The sequence below is a fragment of the Vipera berus genome, assembly GCF_964194415.1.
Source record: "Vipera berus genome assembly, chromosome: 6".
Classification (NCBI taxonomy): domain Eukaryota; kingdom Metazoa; phylum Chordata; class Lepidosauria; order Squamata; family Viperidae; genus Vipera; species Vipera berus.
In genome coordinates this window covers 4,508,413-4,535,075 of record NC_138208.1, presented here as the reverse complement: position 1 = coordinate 4,535,075, position 26,663 = coordinate 4,508,413, and the positions used below count along the sequence as shown (strand labels likewise).

At 41.8% G+C, this 26,663-nt stretch overlaps 3 protein-coding genes across 3 annotated transcripts in view; 2 read left to right on the top strand and 1 right to left on the bottom strand.

The window, feature by feature from the left end:
* Positions 1-7,470, top strand: part of NAMPT (nicotinamide phosphoribosyltransferase) — a 28,893-nt gene extending 21,423 nt beyond the window's left edge. The window contains exons 8-11 of the mRNA XM_081331655.1: positions 1,034-1,153; positions 3,415-3,555; positions 3,672-3,806; positions 4,712-7,470. Coding sequence (XP_081187781.1) covers positions 1,034-1,153; positions 3,415-3,555; positions 3,672-3,806; positions 4,712-4,825 — 510 coding nt within the window. The 3' untranslated portion in view covers positions 4,826-7,470. The remainder of the gene's footprint in view (positions 1-1,033; positions 1,154-3,414; positions 3,556-3,671; positions 3,807-4,711) is intronic.
* PIK3CG (phosphatidylinositol-4,5-bisphosphate 3-kinase catalytic subunit gamma) overlaps positions 1-11,559 on the bottom strand; it is a 121,609-nt gene extending 110,050 nt beyond the window's left edge. The window contains exon 1 of the mRNA XM_081331652.1: positions 7,457-11,559. The gene's annotated coding sequence lies outside the window, so the exon portion shown is untranslated. The remainder of the gene's footprint in view (positions 1-7,456) is intronic.
* A 4,866-nt stretch (positions 11,560-16,425) lies between these two features.
* On the top strand, positions 16,426-26,342 carry SYPL1 (synaptophysin like 1; the record flags this gene model as incomplete). Its single annotated transcript, XM_081331933.1, has 5 exons — positions 16,426-16,494; positions 18,447-18,565; positions 21,307-21,511; positions 23,490-23,678; positions 25,388-26,342. 5 exons carry the CDS (start codon positions 16,426-16,428, stop codon positions 25,514-25,516), a joined length of 711 nt encoding a protein of 236 aa, XP_081188059.1. The 3' UTR covers positions 25,517-26,342.
* Positions 26,343-26,663: the final 321 nt, after the last annotated feature.

The window sequence follows — 26,663 nt, the reverse complement described above, 5'->3', positions numbered from 1 at the left end:
TTTCTGGTGGTTTTTACGCTTTTAAGAATTGTGGGTTTCGCCGCTGGGGTTTATATTCCCGAGATGATTTTCTGAAACCACGTGCATTTCTTAGAAAGAATCGGTTAGATAGGATGGATATACAGAATTCAATACAACGTTAAATATCAGGAATTTCCTTGACTGACAGGAACCCGACAGGATTTAAACCGACTTACACAAAATAATACAGACAATTCCTTGATTTACCACCTTGACATCTGGCTACCCAAAATTTCACTTAACCGTGTTAACGAACAACTGCAGTGACTCACTTAACAATTTGGGCAAGAAAGAAAAAAAAATGTAAAATGGGGCAAAATTCACTCAAGGATTGTCTCGCTTAGTGATTCAAATTTTGGGCTCGGTCGTGGTCATAAGTCAAGGATGCTTATAATTAGTCCTTCCTAAAATTAGTGTTGATTTTTTTAAAAAAAAGCCTGTTTGAGGGAACCTGTAGGGCCAGGGGTAGGCAACCTTGGCTCTTTTATGACTGGTGGACTTCAACTCCCAGAATTCCTGAGCCAGCATGGAAACCTCTCCCTTTCCCGTCAGCATGGCTGGCTCAGGAATTCTGGGAGTTGAAGTCCACCAGTCATAAAAGAGCCAAGGTTGCCTACCCTTGCCTTAATCCAAGGGTTCTTTCCGGTATAATTTTAATAGAATGACTGGATTTGAATGTGTTTTTTTTTCTTTAGATCAGGCATGTCAAACTTGTGACGTCGCGCAGCATATTGCGACTTTTTCCCCATTGCCAGCAATGGGGTGGGCGCGGTTTCAATATGATGCATCTGGCCTGCGGGCCGGCAGTTTGACATGCCTACTTTAGATATTTTGGTTATATCACTTCTGTTTTGAATTTGTTATCTATCTGGTTTATTTAATGGAATGACAGGCTGATTTGCTAATATGCATGCTTCTCTCTCTCTCTCTCTCTCTCTCTATCTATCTATCTATCTACACACACACACACACATATATATATATATAATCTATCTTTTTTTTTTTTGGCTAGGTTTTGGAAATTCTAGGAAAGAAGTTCCCCATTACAGAAAATGCAAAAGGCTATAAAGTGTTGCCACCTTACCTCAGAATTATTCAAGGAGACGGTGTGGATATCAACACATTGCAAGAGGTGTGATTTTTCTCTTGATTAATTTTGATGTTGTGAGTGCTCCATCGCTGGAGGCTTTTAAAGAAGAGACTGGACGGCCACTTGTCTGGAATCGTATAGGTTCTCCTGCTTCAGCAGGGGGCTGGACTAGAAGATCTCCCGGGTCCCTTCCAACTCTGTCATTCTGTGAAACTTTAGAGAAGCACTTCAGTTGCCTTTCCACATGGGCACCATTAAAGACAACCGTGCCTTAATTAATCTGGGGTCATGTTCTCAAACCCCTCCGTGCAAAACGGGTGTTGAAAGTCGGAGAAATAATTTCCCTTTGTCCTCTGAAGTTCAGTGGAAAAACACGTCATGTCTGAATAGCAGAGTGCTTAAAAAAAGCTATATTTGCAGCTAAAAGCTAAAATGACTCCAGCTGCCCTTTTCCCCTCCCTCCTCTTATCTTTTTTCTTTCGCTTGCCGTTTCCTCATCAATTTTCAGCGCGAGTGCTGCATTTTGTTTTGTTTTTACAATTCAGGAGACACCCCAAATGTTGATATCTGGGAAGATGTGTCATCCCTCAGTTGGTACAGAATCCACAAGAACAGTGGAATCTTGCAAAATCTCGCCACATCCTCTCTGCTGTATATTACAGGAAGTAGAATAAGACAGAAAACCAAAATAAACTTGCAGGCACCGTTGAATTGTTGAATTAACTTGAGGACGGTTGCCACACTAAGAGGCCGAAAAGTCACCCTCTTAGCCCCGGGTGGTGCTTTTTGGTGACCTTGTTTAGGGTGTCACTTGACATGCACAAAAGTGTTAATTTAGCCTTGAACCGCCTCTTGCTGTTGTCTTTTCAGCGGGGGAAATGAAAGTGACTTGCATTTTCCAAATGCTTCCTTGTGGTTTGGGTTATAATGCACAAGAAGAATACGTAGTTGGATGGAAGGGGGTCATCTTGCAAAAACTTGACTTTTCCAGATTGAATAAACACCCAGGATAGATATCTCCTCCGGCCATCCGCTCATGACCAACCCAGTTTTTTTCTCTCTCTCTCTCTCTCTTCCTCCCCCCCCCCAATTTATTTTTAAGCAGATTTTCTTTTTGAACCCCTGTGTTTTCTTTCGTTATTAAATAATTGTACCTGGCTGTCTGAGGAATTCTTTTTACAGGAAAAATGGGGGGGGGGAAATATATGGCAGGCATTATTTATTTATTTAATTAATTAAATTTTTATACCGCCCTTCTCCCGAAGGACTCAGGGCGGTGAACAGGGCATATCTTAAAACTACAAAAGTACATAAATTGGGGATTTTTTTTCCTCGTTTTTTTTTTAGCAAGGTTGACACCAAAAGGAGAAAAAAATAAAAGCGGGGAGACTCCTAACATTTAGAGATTGATGTTGCCACCCTAAACTTTACCACAAAGAGTGGGGTGGGGGGGGTGTCAAGCTCTTCTCCAAAGCGACCGAAGGCAGGACAAGAAGCAACGGATGGAAGCTAATCAAGGAGAGAAGCAACCTGGAACTCAGGAGAAATTTCCTGACAGGGAGAACAGTTAACCAGTGGAACAACCTGCCACCAGAAGCGGTGAATGCTCCAACACCGGAGGGTTTTAGGAAGAGATTGAACAACCACTTGTTTGAAATGGTACAGGGTTTCCTGCCTGAGCAGGGGGCTGGACTAGAAGACCTCCAAGGTCCCTTCCAACTCTGTTATTCTGACTTTATTTGTGGTGATGCCTGGAACTCTTCTTAAAATTCGAGAGATGCTCAGATCCTCAGACCAAAATATTGAAAATTGCAGTAGGTGGGTTGGAAGACAGTTAACAGTAGATTGCCTAGCTATTCCAGAATATTTCTTAACAGGAAGCCATCAGGATGTTATCTTTTCTTTTTTTGTGTGTGGATAAATGCAGCTTGCAGAAAACAAAAATAGTCTTAATGCAATTTTGGTGGGTAAACGTAACTTACAAAACCCCTCTTCGTTTTTGTAAAGTACATTAATCCACAAAAATTGCGTAACGCATGAATTAAGGTAAAGGTTCCCCCGCACATGCGTGCTAGTCGTTTCCGACTCTAGGGGCCGGTGCTCATCTCCGTTTCAAAGCCGAAGAGCCAGCGCTTGTCCTAGGACGTCTCCGTGGTCATGTGGCCGGCGTGACTAGACGCCCAAGGCGCACGGAACACTGTTACCTTCCCATGCTTTAATTATCTTTAAAAAAAAAAGTAGAGTTGATTTAGAATCTGTACCTTGCTCGTGCAATGCTTTAAAGCGTTTTCTGTCGCTTCCAGGTCGTGGAGGGCATGAAACAGCAGAAATGGAGCATTGAAAACATCTCCTTCGGGTCAGGTGGGGCCCTCCTGCAGAAATTAACCAGAGATCTCTTGAACTGCTCGTTCAAATGCAGCTACGTGGTTACTAATGGCCTCGGGGTATGTTCTGTCATATTTAGTTTTTTTTTTTTACTTTAGAGAAAAACAGGGATTCACCGAGGTCAGCCTGGGTGAATTCCTTTCAAATTTAAATTAAATTTAAATTTGGCTTCCAGGTGAACGTCTTTAAGGATCCGGTAGCCGATCCCAACAAACGTTCGAAGAAAGGAAGATTGTCCTTGCACAGAACGCCGAACGGAGACTTCGTTACACTAGAAGAAGGCAAGGGGGATCTAGAAGAATATGGACAGGTAGTTAAATGCTTCAATTTCCTTGGCGGTCTTCGGGGAATAGGGATAAAAAATGACGGAGTTTTAGAGCATGGACACAAACAGGCTTGCATTCTTCAGTAACTCGTAAGCTGCCCAGAGTCGCCTTGTAGAGGAACTGGGAGGCACAAAAATTTAATAACTAAATAACTAATAACAATAATGACAACAACAATAATAATAGTTAATTATTATTCTAAAATACACATGAATGAAAACAAGATTTTGCAGCTAGGGAATAGGAAAGCAATTGACAATTTTCAGTAGCTTCTGCCTGTTAATATTTAGTTAAATTTCTTTCGTATATATCTGATGCGTACACTGATAGAAACTAGCATTAGTTATGTATTGACTTACAGGTAGTCCTCAGCTTACGACCACAGTTGACACTCCCCCCCCCCAATGTTGCTAAGCAAGCCAGTTGTTAAATGGGTTTTGTCCCAATTTCTTGCCACAGTTGTTAGCAACATGGTTTTTAAAGTGAATCTGGCTTCTCCCACTGACTTTGCTTGTCAGGAGGTCGCAAAAGGGGATCACGTCTCACACGCGCGTGCACGGACACGGCGGCCGTCATAAATATGAGTCAGTTGCCTCATGACAGCTGACTGAAAATTATTCATGACTCAAAACTGACTCACGACGACTGACTCAAAACAGGTCAGTGGCCACGTGTCTGAATTTTGATCACGTGACCTGGGGATGGTCCAGGGGTTGTAGGTGTGAAAAACGGTCATAAATCAGGTTTTTTTTCAGTGCCGTCGTAACTTCAAACGTCACTAAACGAATGTAAGTCGAGATCTTATAGTGGCTTATTTAAGTCACTTCAATTTTTTGGTAGATGCTGTGTTGTTTTTACTAAAGCCCTAACAAATGGTGTTCGTTTGCAGGACTTCCTTCACACAGTGTTTAAAAATGGAGTAGTAACGAAGGCGTACTCGTTCGATGAAATCAGAGAAAATGCCAGGTTGAAGACGAATGAATTTTCCATGGCGTCTCACTAAAGTCTCATTCCATGTTGGTATATGTGCAACAATTATGTACTGATAATGGTTTCTTGTAGAGATCTGTAGTGTTTGTGTTTGCCACATCCTAGCCAAATTATTTGTTGGTTTATGGACATCCGTGCCCTTTTTTTTTCCTCTTTAATTTTGGCCAGTCTAAAATGGAAATATTTACAGCCAAAAACCTGGTCCGTGTAATTGTAGAATTCTTTGCTAGTCGTGATTCAATCTGGTACGGATCTCAATGAGAACGGGGATGAGAAGTTTTATAAATAAATGAATATATATATATAGATATATATATATATATAGTAGCATATCGCAAAAGAAGATTTACCTAATAGTATCATCGCTTTATGTTTATAATTAACTTGTATTTTTGTACAAAACGAGATTGTGTAAAATATATTTAAAAGTTTCAACAATTCCGTCTTTCCAACTTTTCGTGATTTTTACGAGCACAGACTTTCAAGGAAATAACTGGGAGGGTTTGGGAAGAAAACTCACTGCCTTTTTTTGTCCATTGATCAGCAAATAAAACATGGCCTTAAGTTTCATTGTGAACATCGTCCTGTTTTGGAAGTTTTAATCAGGATAGCTCGCTCACAACAGTCACAGTTGTTCTGCCATTCAGAGCCAGAATTTTTTTGTATCCACCGAAATGGTGCGATGCGTGACTTCTATAAATACATACCTTTGTTTAAGAGGAGGAGATAGATATTCACGGAATGCCAAAAAAAATTTTTGCTGAAAAAAAATATCGCCAAGTTTGTCTCCGTCTTCGAAGAGAGAGGCTGCAACTTAACGCACGCCTGCATCTTGTGTAAAACCCGTTGAAATGCAGTAGGATTTATTTCAATATACCTGCCTGACGACTGTAAAGCTAAGAAGTCACCTTCCAAACCCAGATGTGTTTCACAGATGTGTGAAACAGGAACAGGTGTGCAAATGGTTACACTAATTCGGATTTTATTTTTTTCCCCATACGTGGCTACCAAGGATAAAAACAAAATACTGGATTGAATAGTGCACTTTTTAACTTAGGGTTTTTAATTTTTTGTATTTTGCTCCGGTTTTTGCTTCTTTTTTTCGTCAGAATGGATGTTAAATTGTATAGATGTCTTAAAATATTTTTTGTTAAATAATTCCAATAAAACATTGTTCTAGCCAAACTGTTTTTACCCTGCTAGCTTTCCCTAAAAAAAACAACAAGAGAACACTATGCAGAGCTTTAAGTGTTTTTTTAAAAAACGCGCAGTGAATGCTATTCTTTTTTCCATGACTGCACTTGAATAATTTTCTACACATGCTCTGAATCGCTCAGTTGAAGAACAAATTAGTTTAATGCTAAAACGCGCTGTATTAAAGTCTCAGGTGAATGGCCAAGGATGGTTATTGGAAAAAGGACTTCACCGGTCTTTTGAGGTGGCAATAAAACTTGATTTGAGGGCTATGCTTTTTTAAAAAAACAAAAAACAAAACTGTGTATCTGGAATTTATATTTAAGTTTAAACAAGTATCTGAACAACAGCTCAGACAAGCTCCGAATAACATAAATGAAAGCAGGAGAATGTGCTTTTTTAAACCTGTTTGGAAAGCCATATTTTAATGTTCTGCTCTGAAATATGTTTAATTGCCAGATTTGTCAGGGCAGTTATGCCCAATTTTAATCACTTCATTTTGTGGGATAAGGTTTTGGATATTATGAGTGCTTAAGAATGGGATGGATGTATTGTTACCTGATTAATTTTCTTAGCAGTGAGTTGCAGGCCCAGAAATAAACATACGTCAATCAACATACAGGTAGTCCTCAACTGAAAGACCACCATTGACCCCCCCCCCAACATTTGGTTAAGCGAATCACTGCCATTGTTCAGTCAGTCACACGGTTGTTAAATGAATCTGGCTTCCCCCATTGACTTTGTTCGTCAGAAGGTCACAAAAGGGGATCATGGGAGCTCCCGGGACGCTGCAACTGTCATACGTATGAGTCAGTTCCCAAGCATCTGAGTTTTGATCGCATGACCCTGGGGCTGCTGCAACGGTTGTGGAAAACGACCGTAAGTCACTTTTTTCAATGCCGTTCTCAGTTCTAACGGTCACTGAACTGTTGTAAGTCGAGGACTTACCTGTACTTAAACACACCCATCAGAATGTTCTATTAGGGGTATGCAGTGTTGTGTTGCACACAGAGAGGGTGCAGTAAATAGCCAAACAGTAAACACATGAGAAAATAAAAGAAATAGAGCTAAAACTAACAGAATAGAATAAGAATAGAATTAGAATTAGAATAAGAATAGAATAGAATAGAATAAAGCTGGAAGGGACCTTGGAGGTCTTCTAGTCCAGCCCCCTGCTTAAGCAGAAGAACCTATACCATTTCAGACAAGTGACTGTCCAGTCTCTTAAAAACCTCCAGTGTTGGAGCACCCACAACTTCTGGTGGCAAGCTGTTCCACTGGTTAATCGTCCTCACTGTCAGGACGTTTCTCCTTAATTCCAGGTTGCTTCTCCTTGGTTGGCTTCCATCCTTTGCTTCTTGTCCTGCCTTCGGGTGCTTTGGAGAAGAGCTTGACTGCCTCTTCTTTGGGTCATCCCCTGAGATACTGGAACGCTGCTATCATGTCACACTTGGTCCTTCTCTTCATTAAACTACTAGACCTACCCGATTCCAGCAACCGTTCTTTATATGTTTTAGCCTCCAGTCCCCTGATCATCTTTGTTGCTCTTCTCTGCACTCTTTTTAGAGTCTCAACATCTTTTTTGTAGTATGGCGACCAAAATTGGTTGCAGGATTCCAGGTGTGGTCTCACTTAACATCAATCCCGCTCACGATCTTTTCACTTTCTACTTGGTGTTGCACCATCGCTTCATTCCATCTCTTTTCTGCCCTCGCTTCTTCCATCTTTCAGCAACGCCATTCAACCGTGTCTTCCTCACGACCCTTTCCTCCTTCGTCCGATTGCTTTTCCAAAGCAAAAAAAAAAAACATTCTGGCTACTTTTCTGCCAGCATTTCCACATGAGGGAAAAGGGAGAGGTTTCCAAGCTGAGCCAGGCTGGCTCAGGAATTCTGGGAGTTGAAGTCCACGAGTCATAAAAGAGCCAAGGTGGCCTACCCGTGGCTGTAGCTTTATTGAAAGATCCATCTAGGCACAGCTGAAGCAAAGTTAGTTCTGGGGTTTTCCTGCGAAAAGCCACATAGGTATGTGGGAAGCCCGCCCACCCCCTCCCCGTAGAGAATTAAATATTTGGGGGAATGTTAAAAGAGGCAGAACATTCTATTTCCCCTGTAGGAGAAGAGGAGAGACATCATCTTAAAGGCAGAAAGCTACCCCAGTCTCCTTGCTGTGGGAAACAGCTTCAAGCAGAAACCCGAAGAGGCTAATCTTTAGGAATGGAGATGTTGTAATGCATTCAGAAGGACTGGGGCCACCCTGTTGTTAGTTGCGAAGTCGTGTCCGACCCATCGCGACCCCACGGACAACGTTCCTCCAGGCCTTCCTGTCCTCTACCATCTTCTGGAGTCCCTTTAAGCTCACGCCTACTGCTTCTGTGACTCCATCCAGCCACCTCATTCTCTGTCGTCCCCTTCTTCTCTTGCCCTCGACCTTTCCCAGCATGAGGCTCTTCTCCAGTGGCTCTTCCTTCTCATTAGGTGGCCAAAGGATTTGAGTTTCAGCTTCAGGATCTGGCCTTCTAAAGAGCAGTCAGGGTTGACCTCCTCTAGGACCGACCGGTTTGAACGCCTTGCAGCCCAAGGGACTCACAGGAGTCTTCTCCAGCACCATAGTTCAAAGGCCTCCGTTCTTTGGCGCTCAGCCTTTCTTATGGACCAACTTTCACAGCCATACATTGCAACTGGGAAGACCACAGCCTTGACTATACGCACTTTTGTTGGCAGGGTGATGTCTCTGCTTTTTAGTGTGCTGTCTAGATTTGCCATGGCTTTCCTCCCCAGGAGTAAGCGTCTTTTAATTTCTTGGCTGCGGTCCCCGTCTGCGGTGATCTTGGAGCCCAGGAAAATGAAATCTGTCACTACCACCATTTCTTCCCCATCTATTTGCCAGGAATTGAGAGGGCCGGATGCCATGATCTTGGTTTTCTTGATGTTTAATTTCAACCCAAGTTTTGCACTCTCCTTCTTTACTCGCAAAAGAGGCTCTTTAGTTCCTCTTCACTTGCCACCCTATTCATAAGCAAAACGCCTTCAGCCACAGCTCCCACAGAAGGCTGGAGTTGATGGGATTAGAAAAACAAAGACTCCTAACATTTAAATTCTGCCCCCCCACCCACCCACCCTCAGCTCCAGGGCATGTCCTCCTAGCCACAATGGGAGTCAGGCAACATTAATTTGAATACTAAAAGGGCACACTCAAGCGTAGGTCAAAGTACATTTCACAACGAACAGGCCTGTCAAAACACACAGACCCAAAGAATGTGTATAAACCCAGCTCTCCTCAACTCCCATTTTGTCAGCGGTCCCAGAACTGCATGCTGTTGTTGGTTCTGCTCATCAATCAACAGAAACCTTTCCTAAGCAGTCAGCCTCCATTTTGTTTCCAGCGTCTTCCGGCTTGGAACTGGATTTGATCTTTCTTCCCCAGAGGTAAAAACCTCCTTTTTTCCCCTCCGGGCCACCCACCATTTTGAGTTCAGCTCAAACATTCTTCATAATAGATAACAAGAGACAGTTCACTTGCATTCCATAGCCTTCCCACACACACACACACACACACACACACACACACCGCCTTGGGATTCACCACCCTACCCCCCCTCACTGTTTGGCAAACTGTGTGAGAAAGCAGGTGCGGAGTTGACTCACGTTTGACACATATCCTAAAAAAAAAAATCCCCATCTGCTTTTCCTATAATGGTATTCCTCAGGCCTGGCACAACGCTGGATTTTGTTTTTTCCCTGAAGACATTTCGCTTCTCATCCGAGAAGCTTCCTCAGTTCCGACGGAAGGATTGAACTGTTCAGTCAGAACTGAAGAAGCTTCTCGGATGAGAAGCGAAATGTCTTCAAGGAAAATAAGTCCAGTTGCCTTTTGGAAAAAGCACCTTTGGGACAAATGATCAGGCTATTAAATTGCAGTTCAGAAGATTTATTGCTCCAGCCCCTACACAGGAATCTGGCCAACTAAAGTCCAATGCTAAATTGGCGCCAGATAAGGATCAGCAGAATTCAAGAGGGTTGGGACTTGGACGTTTCTGGGAATGTAAGGACTCTAGGCTGATGACTTGGTTTCACCGGCTTTGCCTGCTTTTCTACATTTTTTTGTCGCTTTTACATTCTTCAGTCATTCTGATTTTCTTCAAAAACAATGAAGTCAAGTGATCGGTTTCAATTCATCCCTTTTCCATGTGTACAGAAGAATACTCTTTTGCCTAAATCTTCTTTTTGAAACTTTGTTCTAAGCAAATAGTCATTTTATCCCTTTCTTTTTAGGTCTTCCTGTTTTTGTACCTACCTACTACCTACCCATCCATATCTTTCTGCCTGTCTAGCTAGCTAGCTAGCTAATCTATATCATCTATTTAGCTAGCTAATCTAAATTTCTATCTGTCTATCTCTATTTAACTAGCTAATCTAAATATCTATCTAATCTAAAGCTAGCTAGCTAGCTAATCTAAATATCTAGCTATTTAACTAGCTAATTATCATCTATTTATCTAGCTAATCTATAGCTAGCTAATCTATATAATCTATTTAGCCAGCTAATCTAAATTTCTATGTCTATTTAGCTAGCTAAACTAAATATCTAATCTAAATCTAGCTAGCTAGCTAGCTAATCTAAATCTCTAGCCATTTAGCTAATTACCTAGCTAATCTATAGCTAGCTAATCTATATCATCTATTTAGCTAGCTAATCTAAATTTCTATCTGTCTATCTCTATTTAGCTAGCTAATCTAAATATCTAGTCTAAATCTAGCTAGCTAGCTTATCTAAATCTAGCTGTTTAGCTAATTATCTATTTAGCTAATCTATAGCTAGCTAATCTATATTTAGCTAGCTAATCTAAATTTCTATCTGTGTCTATCTCTAGCTAGCTAATCTAAATATATCTCTGTCTATTTATCTATCTATCTGTCTATTTATCTATCTTTCTATCTATCAGATTTTTTCCCCCTCCCAAATCACAACTCAGAATTTTGCATAGTTTTCTCTGAAGCCCATCAATGGCTCTTCTCTTTTTATCTTTTTCTGGAGTATCACTCGCAGCTGTTACTAGCCTATGTATCATACACATCCACAAAAACCCAGAAAAAAACCCACAGTCCGGTAAACAACTTCCTCACCTTGCATTTATTCACATCCCCCAATCCTCCTTCCTATGTATTACATGCAGGTAGTCCTCGACTTATGACCACAATTGAGCGCTTAAATTTTCATTGCAGTTAAGTGAGCTTTGCCCCCCATTTTACAACCTTTTGTGCCACCTTTGTTAAATTGAATTTTTATCCCGTAACCGTGGGGAACGCTGCAAGGGTCTTAAATGTCAGAAGTATCAATGGTCATAAATTACATGTAATTTATGTAACTTTCAATTGTCACCCGTACTCATTTTTGTATTCAGCTTTGGAAACACAATGAATTTTCTCCGTATATATTTGGAATTTATATAATTGCCTGTGTGCCCGTGTCTTATCTGTTTAAATTAAATGAAATATACTTAGTTGTAGGGGTGTGAGGGTCCAGAATAAAAATAAATAAATATTTTGGAGGAAATAAGGTTTTTTGTCCTTTGCCTCTCCCTCTTTTTAAGTGAGATTTGTACCCATTGAAGGGAAGAGTTCCCAGGAATTTCTGTGTCCCTTAAACACTATTAAGCTCTGAATATCACATTTAATATGAATATGAGCACCATCTGGAGATGCAAAGCACTTCAGTTTCCAATGCAAGGTCACTATAAAATACAGGCATTCCTCAGCTTGCAACCAAATTTTTGTCGCTAAGTGAGACCTTGGTGAAGAGATTTGCCCCGTTTTACGGACTTTCCTGCCACGGTTGTTAAGTGAATCGCTGCAGTTGTTAAATTAGTGGCATGGTTGTTAAGGGAACTTGGCTTCCCCATTGACTTCACTTGTTGGAAGGTTGCAAAAGGGGATCATGTGACTCCGGGATGCTGCAACCATCGTAAATACAAGTCAAATTGCCCAGTGTCTGAATTTTGATCATGTGACCCCGGGGTGGGTGGTCACGATCGTAAGTTTGAAAAGCAATTGTAGCTCATTTTTTCCCCATGATGTTGCAACTTTGAGCAGCCACTAAATGAACTGTTGTATGTCAAGGACTTCCTACAGGGGTAGGCAACCTTGGCTCTTTTAGGACTCGTGGACTTCAACTCCCAGAATTCCTGAGCCAGAGTGCGTGACTGAGGAATTCTGGGAGGGGTCTTCAAACTTGGCCCTTTTATGACTTGTGGACTTCAGCTCCCAGAATTCCTCAGCCAGCGTGCCTGGCTAAGGAATTCTGGGAGTTGAAGTCCACAAGTCATAAAAGGTCCAAATTTGAAGACCCCCTGGTCTAGAACTAAGGAGAAATTTCTGAACAATGAGAACAATCAATCAATGGAACCACTTTCCTCCAGAAGTTGTGGATGCTCCATCACTAGAGATTTTGAAGAAGAGACTAGACCACCATTTATCTGAAATGTATAGATAGGGTCTCCTAATTGAGCAGAGGGCTGGGCTAGAAAACCTTCAAGGTCCCTTCCACTTCTGTTATTCTGACTTGATGGTACTGAACTAATTAGATATAGTTGTAGAGAAACAGCTTTTCATCCAGCTGCTGGTTATATGAATTGAGTCATGGGTGAGGAGTCTTTACTACATCTTCTCAAACCACGGCTGCTGTTTTGAAAAAAGACTGAAGGCAAAATGAAAGGAAATACACGTTTTCAGATAATACTGCCCATTATCTAATATGGCACGGAAGACACTGGGACTTAATCAGTGGTATCGGATCAAAAGACAACTTTGGGAAAGATTAATCTTCCCATCTCGTCAAGTTCCTGAGGACAAGTCTAAGTCAAAAATACTCAAAAGGTCAATATATCTCGGTAAATAAAGACTTGACAGCACATGTCATGTTTCGTTCTGTTCTTCTCAGGGTGTAACATGAAACCAAAGGAGAGAGTCTTTAGCAGCAGCAATTCACTTGGGTGTTAAATGCAACTTCTTGTTCCCAATAGCTGGAGCCCTTAGATTTGATTGATGTGTCTTTACTGCGTTTACAAGAACTATTAATAACACCAATTTCACACTGTTTCCAAAGCCGAAGAGATTGTTGAGTTGAAAGAATGAAATGGCACCCAAGAGGAGAAAGACATGGTTGGGGGGGATGGATGGATGGATGGATGGATGGGGACCTTGCTTACAAGGACACGAGAATGAAAAGGAACAAAATAAACAATTTTTTTTAAAAGAGTTTCTAAGAATGCCCATAAATCAGTGGCCCCCAACCTTTTGGGTACCAGGGACCGGTTCCGTGGAAAATGAATTTTCTGCAGAGGGCGTGGTTTTGCATGCTGCCTGCATCCCGAGGATGGGGCTTAGCTTGTTTGCATGGACCAGTTTTTGGCATGCCATGGTCTGATGCCGGTCCTTGGACCAGGGTTTAGCACTTAGATTTATAGACCGCTTCATATTGCTTTCCGTTCCTCTCTAACCAGTTTGCAGAATCAATCAGCAGGTTGCCCCCAACAAGCCGGGTTCTCATTTTACCAACCTCGGAAGGATGGACAGCTGAGTTAACCTTGAACCGGTCAGGATCGAACTGCAGGCAGTTGGCAGAATTAGCCTGCAATACTAGCTTTCTGACCACCGCGCCACCACAGCTCTCAGTAGAAACCCACCATTTTCTACTGTTTACTCTGTTGTCAGCTCCTTGCCAATTTCATTTGATGCATAAGAGTGTGCAGCAGGAACCGTAAGGCAAAATAATTATTTGCTAGCACTTATTAAAATGTAGTTAACACATGGTTGCTTCCTTGCAGACAGACACAAATATAGAATTTGAGGGGACATTCTTCTGGAGAACACCCTAAGCTCTTTTGGTCTCGTATTTAATTTATATTTAGATTTTATTCTTTCACATACGTAGAAGACAACAAAAGAATACAAATATTTATGGTAGCAATCAATATAATATCTAGATACATCTACCTATGCTGGAGGTTTTCCAGAAAAGACTGGAAAGCCATTTGTACAGAATGGAATAAGATCTTCTGCTTGATCAGGGGGCTGGACTAGAAGACCTCTAAGGTCCCTCCTGATGCTCTTATTCTATGCTCTGTGTTCTGCTTACCAGGGAATATCCCCATTGAAGTCTTTGCAACGTTTCTCAAAAAATACCCATAGGACTGAACTGTAAAGGGGGGGAAAAGTGTTTCTACATATATGACTTATAACTAAATACCATGAGAAATAAAAACACTATTATTTGAAAAAGGCTTGAAATGAACAAGCCAAATTACTGCATTGATAATCAAGTGATTTTGATTATTAACGAGTCTAACATAAGAATACTAAAAAAAAAAAAGCTTTTGCTCTGATCTTTCTCTTGTTGTCAACTTGTGCTGGAAAAAATTTAAAAGAATGAAACAAAAACAGCATATGAGCAAGTGGAGAGTCATTTTAAAATGAACCAGCCCCAATTCTATATTTAGCACACGCAAAAATCGGTGTGGAAAATCCTTCCCCCAGGGTTCATTTACAGAACCAATTATAGCCCACATAATTATACTAATTCCATACTAAAGCAATATAAATTGGTGGGGGGAAACCCACCCCACCCCCAATTATTTCACCAAACTACAGCAACTGGATTATTACAACTGTCCCTCCATGTGATGAATTGTTGTTGTTGTTTTTCCCCAGGATTGAATGAGATTCTTGGCTATTGTTTTATTTTATCTCTGTTGCTCTTTTTTCTGCACTTTCTAGGGCAGGGGTCTCAAACTGGGCCGGATGCGTCATGCTGAAACTGCACCCACTCTCTCTCTTTCACCCCAATTTATCCCGTAAAGTTCTTGGTGGTAGGGTTGAGCTGATTAAAAAATAAAATAAATGGATTTGATAAAGAGCTGCCTTGAGTCAGTAAAGAAAGGAAATTAACCAAAGGATGAAATAAGTAAATACAGTTCAGTGGATTCAGCAATCCATTCTTCGACCAGGAGCGAAGTTGAGCTTCTGACATTCCCCGCTCTACCTGGGCATATTAATCCCAATAGTATACCTCCAGGATTTAATCTACCCCAACACATATGGGTGACGTACAATAGAATTAGAACGACTCCTGGGGTGTGTGCCGATTCTCTGTATAAATGGGGAAAGACACCTTCAGCACAATGTGATTGCGGGGCTCCCCGACAGACTATCCAACATATAGTGAGGGAATGCACTAATAGAAGATACCCAGGAGATTTTAAGGAAATAATAATAATAATAATAATAATAATAATAATAATAATAATAATAATAATAATAATAATGATGATGATGATGATGATGATGATGATGAAGAAGAAGAAGAAGAAGAAGAAGAAGAAGAAGAAGAAGAAGAAGAAGAAGAAGTAGTTGTTGGAAGGGACCTTGGAGGTCATCTAGTCCAACCCCCTGCTCAGGCAGGAAACCCTATACCATTTCAGGCAAATGGCTGTCCAGTCTCTTCTTAAAAACCTCCAGTGTTGGAGCATTCACCACCTCTGGAGGCAGGTTGTTCCCCTGGTTAATTGTTCTAACTGTCAGGAAGTTTCTCCTTAGTTCTAGGTTGCTTCTCTCCTTGACTAGTTTCCATCCGTTGCTTCTTGTCCTGCTTTCAGGTGCTTTGGAGAATAGCTTGACTCCCTCTTCTTTGTGGCAACCCCTGAGATACTGGAACACTGCTATCATGTCACCCCTAGTCCTTCTTTTCATTAAACTAGACATACCCAATTCCAGCAACCTTCCTTATATGTTTTAGCCTCCAGCCCCCTAATCATCTTGGTTGCTCTTCTCTGTACCCTTTCTAGAGTCTCAACATCTGTTTTACATCGTGGTGACCAAAACTGGATGCAGGATTCCAGGTGTGGCCTTACCAAAGCATTGTAAAGTGGTATTAGTACTTCCTCTGCGTAACAACGGCAGCTACTGACTGGATGTCCAAACTCGACATTAAAACTCTGAAATGTTATTTCTGTTTTCCTCTTAGGTTTTATAATTGCTTCTTTTTTTAAAAAAAAATTGTTTTAACTGTTCTAACTTGTAAATATGAAGTGCTTTTAATTCTGTGTGTGACCAGCCCTACGCTAAATAAATAAATCTACCTGGGCAGAAGATGTCCCACTGGTCTTCTTCCAAGCCATTGTGAGACAACACTTGGAGAAGGAAGGGAAGGCGCCCTATTGGCTGAAGGGCGTGGGCGGAGCCCAAGGAGGCAGGTTCTATAGGACCAAAGAGGTCCACCTCTTGCTCTTGGGATCAGAGCTTGGAGAAGAGGTTCAGCAGATCTTCCAGCTTCTTGTTTCCCACCATCTCTTCTGGTGCTCCTAAGAGGTTCCTCTTCGCTCTAATAATCCCTCTTCTTCCTCCTCCTCCTCCTCTTGCAAAACATGAGTGATTTTCACCTGGACCTTGGTCCCCTCAAAGAGCCACTAGGTCTCATCAAGCTTCTCGAGTGGGTGAGTTGGTTGAAGGAGGAGGATCCACGCCCGGCTTCCTTTGAGGAGTTTTTCTTCTGCAAACTGGGAGTTGAGGGGTGAAGGGGCAACCCAAAGCTCTGTTTGCAAGACTTCCTAAACCTCAAAAAAAAAAGCAGTCAACCGTAATTTGGGTGGGTGTGTGTGTGTGTGTTTGTGTGTGTGTCTTGCAAACTCTCCTCCTTTGGGTAAATGAAGAAAAGTGGATTAATTCCATTTTTAATGTGGAGTAAATAAATGGCGGTAGAGATAAACAGAGTCTCTTTTGCAAAGCTTTAGTGGAATAGGATGCAAAATGTTTCTAGGCCAAAAAGGCTGCAAGGCCTGTTTTCTCTCCCCCCCCCCTCTGCTCCAGAAATGCTTTCTCTTTTGTTACAACAGTTTTCTTTTACTAGGCCTGGTGCAAACCTTTTTTTTCCCTGTCTGGTCTGTAAAATTCCCTTAGATTAATATTTATTCTATTTCAAGTGGGCTTCTCTAATCAGCGAGACTGTTAACTTCAAAATGCTAAATAGCAGGACAATTTCTTTTGCCACTCCCCCCTCCCACTCCTGTATATTTATTTATTTGTTAAATTTCTTTGCCACCAGTGTAAATATAGCAGTAGCAAAGTAATTGAACAATAAAATAATGAAAAAAGAATCCAACGAGGACGGAGTAGCAGAGTGGGAGGTGGGGGTTGCTGTCTACCTACCTGTAGTAGCCACCTCCAGGGTGGATCCCCTCCAGACCTAACCCTAACCCTTTATGTAGGAGCCCTCTTGGTGTTTGTAAAAGTTTTGAAGCTTAGAACATGGTTTCAGATATACCTTAGGTTAAAATTGCGGCCTCACCCTGCAAAGCCTTTTCCTCTCTTATGGCTGGCAAATCTTTCTAACACAAACCGGGTTACTCATGTGGTGTGTGTATATGCTGAACTCTTATTTGATTGCCTATAAGCTGGGGCTATGCATTATGATAGATAGGCTGTGCTGTGTTGCAGCTCCCGATAAACCATAAACAATGGTTTGTAGGCCACAGTCAGGTGCACGCATCAGGTTAAGTCAGAGCCTAACAAATTTACAGTCTGGCCTAGCCTGGTGTGTAAATTAGCACAGGCCATATTATATTGTAATTGTAATTCTAGGCAAATGGCTAACGTGCGGAGGCATTTGATACTGAAATTGAATCCAATCGCCTGCAAAATCCAGATTAGTAATTTTTAAAAAATCCAGCAAAATATCTTGACATTTTACAAAAAAAACAACAACAAAAGATCGGCATTGTTGTTTCTCATTTCTACAGCCTAAAGGGAGCATTTTTAACCAACTTAGGCTGAGCTTACATCACATTTTAATCCATTATTAGGTTTAGTTTTAAACAAGGTTCATTGGGCAAAGTGCAACTGGCTGGCGTTGCTCCATCAGCTGAACCATAGAGACCAGGGGTAGGCAACCTCGGCTCTTTTATGAACTCGTGGACTTCAACTCCCAGAATTCCTGAGCCAGCATGGCTGGCTCAGGAATTCTGGGAGTTGAAGTCCACGAGTCATAAAAGAGCCGAGGTTGCCTACCCCTGATATATAGACCATGGTGTTTCAATAAGATGCTAAACCAAAGCCTACCAAAAGGAATTACGGTTCACAAATGCTAGAAACCTATTTCCCCTTATTATCCTGCCCTCGTCCTCTCGCCTCGATTTTAATGTTTAGTGTCAAAAAACGATTTCTTCTTCATCCGCCCCACTTCCTGCTCGTTGGACCAAAGCGTTTCTTGCTGGATGCTATTTTTTTTTTTACCCCACCTGACTTTAATTTCATTCTTGAGCCTTTGAATAAAAGAAAAAAGAAAAAGAAAAAGAAAAAACGTGATTTTGATAAGCCGGTCCCCTCCTCTTGGTTATCATCTTCTCCCTTTGCCAATAATGTCAGAATCGGGATGTTGTTTTTTTAACAGATCTTTGCCGTGTTTGCGTTTGCTTCCTGTGGTGGATACAGAGGCGTCACCACGCTGCTGGTTTCCTGTCACGGGGTGGTGAATAAAACAGTAACAGCCTCCTTCAGTTATCCTTTCAGGTGAGTTCCTTGTGCATTTCTGCTGCGTGTATCCCCCCGTCAGGATGTAGAGGTTTTCCTGCCTGAGCAGGGGGTTGGACTAGATGACCTCCAAGGTCCCTTCCAACTTATTATTATTATTAGGTGGTCCTTGACTTAACAACAGTTCATTTAGCGACTGTTCAAAGTTACACTGGCACTGAAAAAAGTTGTTGTTATTATTATTATTATTATTGAGTTGGAAGGGACCTTGGAGGTCATCTAGTCCAACCCCCTGCTCAGGCAGGAAACCCTATACCGTTTCAGAAAAGTGGTTGTCCGGTCTCTTCTTAAAAACTTCCAGTGTTGGAGCATCCACAACTTCTGGAGGCAGGTTGTTCCGCTGGTTAATTGTCCTCACTCCTAGGAAATTCCTCCTTAGTTCTAGGCTGCTTCTCACCTTGGTTAGCTTCCATCTGTTGCTTCTTGTCCTGCCTTCCGGTGCTTTGGAGAATAGCTTGACTCCCTCTTCTTGGGGGCAGCCCCTGAGATGTTGGAAGGCTGCTATCGTGTCACCCCTGGTCCTCCTCTTCATTAAACTAGACATACCCAATTCCAGCAACCCTTCTTTATATGCTTTAGCCTCCAGTCCCCTGATCCTCTTTGTTGCTCTTCTCTGCACTCTTTCCAGAGTCTCAACATCTTTTTTACATCGTGGTGACCAAAACTGGATGCAGTATTCGCAAGTGTGGCCTTACCAAGGCCTTGTAAAGTGCTATTTTTTATTTTTATTTTATTTTAATCCCATTTATATCCCGCCCTTCTCCGAAGACTCAGGGCGGCTTACAAGCTTAGCAGTAGCCTTCATTCTATGTATATGCCTGCTTATTAGGGCTTTCACACACACACCCCAAGCGGCATTATTACAAAGTCAGCTTAATTGCCCCCAACAATCTGGGTCCTCATTTTACCTACCTCGGAAGGATGGAAGGCTGAGTCAACCTTGAGCCTGGTGGGACTCGAACCTGCACTAATTGCAGGCAGCTGGTGTTACTTAAGGAGGCATCAGCCCACTGCTCCACCAAGGCTCTGAAGAGTGTATATTTTCAGTAGAATCACTGAAGACATGGTCATCCTACCTGGCCAGTTCTCTAAAGCAAGCAGGCAACTTTAGGACAGCAGTGATGCTGGAGGCAAGTAACCGCTTTAGTGATAATGGCAAAGGCATCTATTTGTACTGTGCAAGAGAAGGCAATAGTAAAACAATCCTGTATTGTTATCAAGCAAATCACATGATTAAAATGTATAAAATGACTGACAATATGGTGCTAGATGATGGGCCCCTCAGGTTGGATCAGTGGCGTAGTGTGGGTTGTCAGCACCCGGGGCAAGGCAAGTAATTTGCGCCCCCTAACCTGCACTGCATGCCTGGCAATCGAGGACTGTCGACAGGTTTTCTATTAGAACAGGTTTGCCCTGCTGTGGATTTTCAGCTTTTTTGTGCACCGTGGACCCCTCTAATCTGGCGAAAGATATATTTAGGTACATAAAAATCATAGACATTAATTGCATTACAACGTAAATAACATATGCTTAAATACAGTTATTAAGAAATATAGGTAGTCTTCCACTGACGACCAGTTGAGCCCAAAATTTCTGTTGCTAAGTGAGACAGTGAGTTTTGTCCCGTTTTACGACCTTTCTTGCCGCAGTTGTTAAGTGAATCACTGCAGTTATGTGAGTAACATGGTCGTTAAGATGAGTCTGGCTCCCTCATTGACTTTGCTTCTCAGAAGGTCGCAAAAGGGGATCACGTGACACACACACACACACACACACACACACACCCGGGACGCTGCAACCGTCATAAGTACGAGCCAGTTGCTGAGTGCGCGAATTTTGATCACGTGACCGTGGGGATGCTGCAACGATCATAAGTGTGAAACATGGTGATCAGTCACTTTTTCCAGTGCCGTTGTAAGTCCGAGTGGCCAGTAAATCCATCGTCGTAAGTTGAGGACTGCTTGTAACAGATTGTATATGTAATAGGGTAATATAGGTGACTCTTGGTTAGCCTGTTAAATCAGTTGTATCTCAAAGTGTCTCAGACAGAGGATCATCAAAAAGGGATGGGCCTTTGATCGCGTGATCAGGATCGCCATCTTGACTTTTTTGACCCTGTTGTGGATTCCTCTGGTTCTCTTCAACATTTTGTCAGGAACCTGGGAATGTGCCTTCCTAACTTTCTATTGTACGGAAATTTGACCTCGGCTTTCCAGCTGTATAGATTTTTTTAAAAAATACAGGCAGTCCTCGACTTACGACCATTCGTTTAGTGACCGTTTCAAGTCACAATGGTGTTGAAAAAAATGACTTATGGCCAGTTGTCACAGTTAACGACTGTTGCAGCATTCCCCAGGGTCACATGATCAAAATTCAGGTGCTCGGCAACTGGCACATACTTAAGGACCAGTGTGCCCTCTCCCGTGGGTCTTCTGATCACCTTTCCGGAATCTTCCCAGCTGGCTTCCAACAAGCAATGGGGGAAGCCAGACCTGCTTAACAACGCTAAGCGATCTCATGCTTCACTTAAATGCAGTGATCTGCTTAATGGTGTCCAAAAAGGACCTAAAATGGGGTGCAACTCCCTGAACCACTGTCCTACTCACCCCAAGGATCTTGGGCTCAATTGTGGTCGTACGTTGAGGACGCCTTATGTACCTTTTCAGAAGAGCGGGCAAGCTGGATCATTCTGAGACCTTCTCCAACTTCCGTTTGTGCAGGTTGAACACCGCTGTGTTTACTTCGCCAGATCCCACCCGTTGCAACGGCACCTGGACAGATTTCTACCTGGTGGGAAATTTCTCCTCCTCGGCCCAATTCTTTGTCACCTTTGGAGTCCTGATCTTCTTCTACTGCATGATGGCCCTGGTGTTTTACCTGGGCTACATGCACGTCTATCGGAATGGTAGCAATTTCCCAATGATCGTAAGTCGCTGCGGTTTCAGGTTGGATGGTAAAAAGAGGACAATTTGGTAGCTTTGAAGTTGAGAGCAATGTCAGGTTTACTGCTTGTAAATCAAGAGTCCGTTGGAGTTGGATAGGTAGGTAGGTAGATAGATAAGAGATAAGATAGATAACATAAGGTAAGGTAAGATAAGATAAGATAGATACAGTGGTGAGATTCAGCCGGTTCGCACCACTTCGGCAGAACCAGTAGCTAATTTTTTGTTGCCCAGGCTCAGAATGGACTTTCGGAAGCGGCATCCACGCAGAGAACCAGTTGTTCACATATTTGAATCCCACCACTGGATGGATAGATTAGATTAGATTAGATTAGATTAGATTAGATTAGATTAGATTAGATTAGATTAATGGATGGATAGATGATAGATAGATAGATAGATAGATAGATAGATAGATAGATAGATAGATAGATAGATAGATAGATAGATAGATAGATACAGTGGTGGAATTCAGCCAGTTTGCACCACTTTGGCAGAACCGATAGCTAATTTTTTGTTGCCCAGGCTCAGAATGGACTTTCGGAAGCGGCATCCACACAGAGAACCGTTTATTCACCTATTTGAATCCTACCACTGGATGGATGGATGGATGGATAGATTGATATAGATAGATTGAACCATTAGCTAATTTTTGTTGCCCAAGCTCAGAACGGACGTCCGGAAACCGCATCCACACAGAGAACCGGTTATTCACATATTTGAATCCCACCACTGGTGTAACCCAATAAGCTTCTTTAAGAATAAAGTTAAGACAGTAGCTTCCCTTCGTGAATAAGGGAAGCGGCCTAGTTTGAGGTGGCTGCACCAGGCTTAATTTTGGATCATTCCTTTTGGCTTCTCGGCCTCTGGAAGGCCTCTGCCTCTGGCTTAACCACTTCGAGTTGTGCCAATTCTCTCTCCGCCATGGAACTCCTGCGATTTCTTATGAAATTTAGTCACGAAACTGTCCCCGTTGAACTGAAAAATGGGACCCAGCTGCATGGAAAACCCTTAGAGGATGAATATCCATCTTAAAACTGTCGAGATGACTTTGAAGAATCTGTCCAGTTGGAGACAATGAGCCATTTGAGGCAATAATAATAATCAGATATTTTATTCTGCCGGACAGTTTGCCTCTTGATATTTTGAAGGTGGACGTTGAACCAAAAGTCAAATCTAAAAAAAGGGAGGCAGTTGCAGGTTTTTTCTTGTTTTTTTCTTTGAAGACATTTCGCTTCTCATCCCAGAAGCTTCTTCAGCTCTGATTAAGGGGTCCTTGGTGCTCTCTGAGCTTGGTTTTCTTGCGGATGTTTCATTATCCCAAGTAGGTTAACAACATTGGAGCTGAAGAAGCTTCTTGGATGAGAAGCGAAACGTCTTCAAAGAAAAAAACAAAGTCCAGTTGCCTCATGAAAAAGCACCTTTGGGATAATTATGACCTGGATGACTGAGAGTCTCCACAGACATTGAGGAAAGCAAATGCTTCAAGTTCCCTAAAAAACAAATCTCTGAAAAAGGAGATATATCCAAAAGTTTCTGTCCATAGTTTCTGCCCCAATGGCTGGCTGGAGAATTCTGGGAGTTGAAGTCCACATACCTTCAAGTTGTCAAAGTGAGGAAACACTTCCCCTATGTCAGGGGTAGGAAACCTTTGGTTCTTTTATGACTCATGGACTTCAACTCCCAGAATTCCTCAGCCAGCATGGCTCAGCTTGGAAACCTCTCCCTTTCCCCTCAGCATGGCTGGCTCAGGGATTCTGGGAGTTGAAGTCCACGAGTCATAAAAGAGCCAAGGTTGCCTACCCCTGCCCTATGTTCTCTTCGGTTTCATAGCTGTATATGAAATGCTGGCTTTCTGGGAGTTGAAGTCCAATTTTGGGCTCAGTTGAGGTTGTAAATTCTGTAATCTGAAGCTTTGATCCATAAACAAAACTGATTAACTTCTCTCTTTTGGTCTCCAGGATTACGTTTTCACTCTCTGTGCGGTCTTTCTGTGGCTAGTCAGCACCGCTGCCTGGGCGAAGGCCTTGGTTGATATCAAAATATCCACCGGTCCCGACATTGTGGAAGTAATACCGGCATGCAAAATTCTTGGATTGTCCTGTGTCTTTGCTTCTGTAACTGGCATGGGAAGTCTGAATGTGTCTGTGGTATGTACAGTATGTAACAGCGTGGATATATTTGTTCCGATAGAAGAGAGTATTTGTAGCTCAGGGTTAAATTGTGGAGATTTGGGTGCTCTCTGAACTTGGCTATTTTCTTGCAGATGTTTCCATTACCCAGCTAGGTAAGATGAGAGCAAACCCCACACTCTTCCAGCACTGATGATGTTGCCTAGTTTTGCAATGAAACGTCTGCAAGAGGACAACCAAGCTCGGAGAGCACCAAGGATCTCCGTATATCAAATAGTTCACAGGATAGGGTCAGAAAAATCAAGATGGTAACTTCAGTCGTGCAACTGAGGTTCCATCTGTAGATAGATAGATAGATAGATAGATAGATAGATAGATAGATAGATAGATAGATAGACAGACACCCATAAAAAACAGACTATGATCACATCACTGTGACTATTATCTTGACCTTTTTGACCAAATCCAGCAGGCAGCCCTGACTATAACTAAGTTAGTGCAACTTGGGGAAAGCTGACTATGAACCATAAGAACTGTGAACAAAACAGTGGTTTATTGCGGTAATAAGGCTAAAAGGGGGCGATGTTTATTGTTTCAAAATGCTAATCTTAAAATAAAGTTGAATTTCCTTCCATGGCTATTTAGCTCCAGCTAAAAAAAATATCCTGGCGTTATAATGGAGGAGATTATTATTTTTTTGGTCAGGGAAAATATCTAGAAGGCTGCTAGGAATGAGTGAGAATAAATTCCCATTCCTGGAAACCTATTTGTGAAAGATTTTCAGGCTATAGGGAGAATGGAATGGTTGATGGGAAGAGGAGACAGCTGCCTTAAAGTCTCTCTTCTCGATTATTTGTAGACCACCTTTATCCTGTACTGCAGCCCCTGGTCCTTCCTCAATTGCTTCTGAAGTTAATTCACTTAGTCTATAAACTGGGTGGTCTTCACTCCAATTGGGTTGATGGGCAATGTAATCCATCAGATAGAGTTTTTAGCGAAGGGTCAAAGTGAGAGAATTTAGCTCACTGGTGGTCCATATCATTAGTGGCTATGGTTGATCCAGGGAAGTGAAACTTGGATGCAAGAAATGTATTATTTGGATGCAAGAAATTTATTATTTGGCCTCAACAATTCTGCAAAATTAGCTGTGGAATTTGTGCACCTTGTTTATGACACTCATTTTCCATGTCATAAAAATCCACCAAAATCCAATAAAGGAAAATATTTGTAGCTCAGGGTTGAAATGAGGAGTCCTTGGTGGTCTCTGAGCTTGGTGGTTTCCTTGCAGACATTTCATTACCCAAACTAGGTAACGTCGTCAGTGCTGGGGATGTTACGAAGTTTGGATAATGAAATAACTGCAAGAAAACCAGCAAGCTCAGAGATCACCGAGGACTTCCCATCAGTGTGTCTCAGTCTTGGCAAATTTAAGAGGTGCAGACAACTCCCAGAATTCCCCAGCTAGCAGCTGGCTGGGGAATTCTGGGAACTGAAATCTACCCATCTTAAAGTTGCCGAGGTTGAGACACAATGTTCTAGAAAGTCTCCAATTTTGTGGCTGTAACGTAGAAGTGTACTTCTCTAGAAAAACAGGCCTTCATACATGCCTCAGATCTTTAAACTGAGTGAGGAGATAGAACGTCTTTTCATTGTCCTATTAAAAATGATATGAAGTATGGATTGATTCAGTTAAAACGCCAAACTAATTAAGACTTCTGTTCTTGCAGGTTTTTGGCTTGGTAAATATGATTCTGTGGGGCGGAAATGCTTGGTTTGTATACAAGGAGACAAGTCTGCACACACCTAACAGTAATTCTCCAAAATCAGGGTTCTATCCGCCAACATCAGGAATTTGAACTGTTGTCAATTTAATGCTAAAATGGCCGTGTTTCACTTTGTTGACAAGTCTGAATACACTGTATTTCAAAATCGTTTACGATTAGCTTCCACACCTATACAATTTGGGGGAGAAAAAGCCTGGTGTATGTAGGAAATGAGTATTTTGAAAGAATTTATTTACTTAATTGAATAGTCTCTAGTCAAATGCTTGGACAATGTTGTCATTTTAGGGGGGGGGAAAAACTTTGGTGGACAATACATTTTGGTTGTAACGATAAACTGCATTTGACAATTCTTGCCTGTATAATCATACTTATGTTATACTGCACTTACGTTTTGTCATAAAGAGAGAGACTTAAAATAATTGTTGCACGTTCTATTGAGGGTTAGGATTTGGCAGATTAACTGTCTGTTTAAACAGTTGCCTGATTTCAAAAGTTTCCTCCACATCAGAAAGTACTTTTTTTTTGTATTTGTGATTTCAGTGTAATTGTTCAACTGCCACTATATATATAAAAAAAGTTTGCCTACAGCTTGAATACTCTGTGATTAATAACTGAGGTAAATCGAAATGTTTGAGTTAATCGACAAACTGAGGTAAATCGAAATGTTTGAGCTGATCAACAGGCGATCACCAGTGATCTATTTCAAATTGGAAAACTTCTCTCTGATCTTGAGAATGCAGCTTATACCCAGGGAAGGATGCAAGTCTTAAGAAAGCTTTCGATCGCTTCAAAGTTTGACTGCTTAAACACGGATGCTTAATGTTTTTGAGCATTGTTTCTGACATGTATTGCTGTACGTTAGATTCGGTTCAGCTTAATAAACTGACGTTTCTAGAAATTGGGCCCGTTGTCCTGAAAAATATTGTTCAGTAAGGAGATACTTGAAAAACCTAAAGCAGTTTCATTCTGTGGAGATTCTCAGTCATCCAGGTCATAGTTATCCCAAAGGTGATTTTATTTCACGGGGCAACTGGATTTCCTTGTTTTTCTGTGAAGACGTTTCGCTTCTCATCCAAGAAGCTTCTTCAGCTCTGAAGAAGCTTCTTGGATGAGAAGCGAAACGTCTTCACAGAAAAACAAGGAAATCCAGTTGCCTCTTGAAAAAAATGCACCTTTGGGCTAAAGTGCTTTTGTTTTCACTCAAGAGCAGTGTTTCTCA